At 41.1% G+C, this 2,500-nt stretch overlaps 1 protein-coding gene across 1 annotated transcript in view; it reads left to right on the top strand.

Moving 5' to 3' along the window:
- tnikb (TRAF2 and NCK interacting kinase b) overlaps positions 1 to 2,500 on the top strand; it is a 66,617-nt gene that overhangs the window by 59,357 nt on the left and 4,760 nt on the right. The window contains 3 exon segments of the mRNA XM_080050214.1: positions 1 to 139; positions 838 to 972; positions 1,952 to 2,052. The exon segment at positions 1 to 139 is cut by the window's left edge and continues 5 nt beyond it. Coding sequence (XP_079906340.1) covers positions 1 to 139; positions 838 to 972; positions 1,952 to 2,052 — 375 coding nt within the window.

Genomic DNA, 2,500 nt, shown 5'->3' with positions numbered 1-2,500 from the left:
AACCTGCTGGTAGGGACAGAGAATGGCCTCATGTTGCTGGACAGAAGCGGACAGGGGAAAGTCTACAACCTGATCAACCGCCGACGCTTCCAACAGATGGATGTTCTAGAAGGTCTGAATGTCCTGGTCACTATCTCAGGTTAGTACGCCTATTAAAACATCTATTAAAATGTAGAAAACGGGGGGCACCCTTAGCTCAGTTGGTAGGGCGCCCCCCCCCCCCATGGGCCTCGGCCAGCAGCGGACCCGGGTTCGATTCCAGCCCGCGGTCGTTCTCTGCATGTCACTCCCCTCTGTCTGCCCCGTTTCAACTCTGTCTCTACACTATCAATAAAGTATAAAAAATGCCAAAAAAATATCTTAAAAAAAAAAAAAAAAAATCTCTGCTTTCCCTGAAATCTTATAACACATTTTCACTTACTGAATTGTTTTCAATGTGGTTTACTTTCCTTAAACCTGCAGTGTGTAGAATTGTGGGTTTTATTTCCTAGCAGATTTTGTAGAAAGTAATTATAATATCCATAAGTACATTTAATTTAGTGCATAATAGCTGAAAAAAATGTTTTGAATTATTTATTTTTCCCTTAGAAAGGGTCTCATATATGTCCATATTTCTGCATATCTTGGACCAAGGCCTAGTGCCGCCATCTTGAAAGTGTCATAGTTGGAATGTCATCAGGTGCATTGTTTAAAATTTAGAATTGTTCTTGTCCTTGAAGGCCACTGTAGCTTCTGTTATTATTCAAAAGGGGTGGGGTTACCCAGGGAGCGTTGCATTCTTGAACTTTGTAGAACTTTCTTGATGATGTCATATTACACACTGCACCTTTAACCCAGGTAAGAAGAACAAGCTGCGTGTGTACTATCTGTCGTGGCTGAGGAATCGGATTCTGCACAACGACCCTGAAGTGGAGAAGAAACAGGGCTGGATCACCGTGGGGGAGCTGGAGGGCTGTGTGCACTACAAAGTCGGTAAGAAGTGTGTGTGTGTGTGTGTGTGTGTGTGTGTGTGTGTGTGTGTGAAGGTATGTGTGTGGGGAGGGGGGGAGGGGTGTGTGTGTGTGTAGGGTGTGTGTGTGTGTGTGAAGGTGTATGTGAAGGTGTGTGTGTTTGTGGAACTGGAGGGGTGTGTGGGAAGGTGTGTGTGTGTGTGTGTGTGTTTGTGTGTGTGTGTGTGTGGGTGTGTGTGTGTCTGTAACATTGTGTGTGTGTGTGTGTGTGTGAGTGTGTGTTTGTGTGGAACTGGAGGGGTGTGTGCACTACAAAGTCGGTACGTAAATACTCGTTTAGGTGGTTTACGAGGACATCCAACAATCAACACGCCTACTTTACACATTCGGTATAAATTGTAAATTGGGAGAATGATATTGGAAAAATTTATAAAAAAAGTTACCTACATTAAAATGAATCTCCTCTAGTTATTTAGATTCTTTTGAAGAAAAACATGAATTATTTCTATTGCTAAATTTATTTAAACCTGCTGTGTGTAGAATTTTGGGTTTTATTTCCTAGCAGATTTTGTAGAAAGTAATTATAATATCCATAAGTACATTTAATTTAGTGCATAATAGCTGAATTTTTTTTTTTTAATATATATTTTTTCCCTTAGAAAGGGTCTCATATATGTCCATATTTCTGCATATTTTGGACCAAGGCCTAGTGCCGCCATCTTGAAAGTGTCATAGTTGGAATGTCATCAGGTGCATTGTTTAAAATTTAGAATTGTTCTTGTCCTTGAAGGCCACTGTAGCTTCTGTTATTATTCTAAAGGGGGTTGGGGTTACCCAGGGAGCGTTGCATTCTAGAACTTTGTAGAACTTTCTTGATGATGTCATATTACACACTGCACCTTTAACCTAAGCAACAAGAGTACATACTGTATGTGCTTTTTAGCTGTAGTTGAAGCACAGTTTTGCGTATCTCCTCACATATCTTTGCTTATCTTTTGCAGTGAAATATGAGAGGATCAAGTTTCTGGTGATTGCTCAGAAGAACGCGGTGGAGATATACGCCTGGGCCCCTAAACCCTATCACAAGTTCATGGCCTTCAAGGTAAGAAAAAAACAAGATACAAGACTTAAAACTATAGTGCGTGAGTTCTGTTGCCCCCCCATGAGGAATTCTGAGCAATTACAACAACACTGTCGGTTACATCTACATGAGGTAAAGCCTTCAGTGATGGCACATGGATTTTATACCTTCTGCTGTACGTCCAGGTTTTTTTTCTTAGCAGTAGAATCAACAACTGAAACATTTCTTGGGCTCTTCTTGGGGATTTTTCTGAGCTCCTGCACCAGTGTCAGAGGAGAGTGGGGGGGGGGCGACACCAGTTTGTAAACGTTGCCATACTGAGAAATACAGAGAGAGTTTTGTGGAGCTGATAAAAGGCTTAATAATCAGCTTTGTGTCAACTCATTCAGCGATGGCTTGGAATGTAGCCGACATTTATTTTTATGGAAAAAGTTATGCACTATAGCTTTAAAACTTGAATTAAACCAAT

Source organism: Ammodytes marinus, assembly GCF_949987685.1.
Source record: "Ammodytes marinus genome assembly, chromosome: 21".
Lineage (NCBI taxonomy): Eukaryota > Metazoa > Chordata > Actinopteri > Uranoscopiformes > Ammodytidae > Ammodytes > Ammodytes marinus.
Note: the sequence above shows the minus strand (reverse complement) of the source record. Positions and strands in the feature narration are given on the sequence as shown.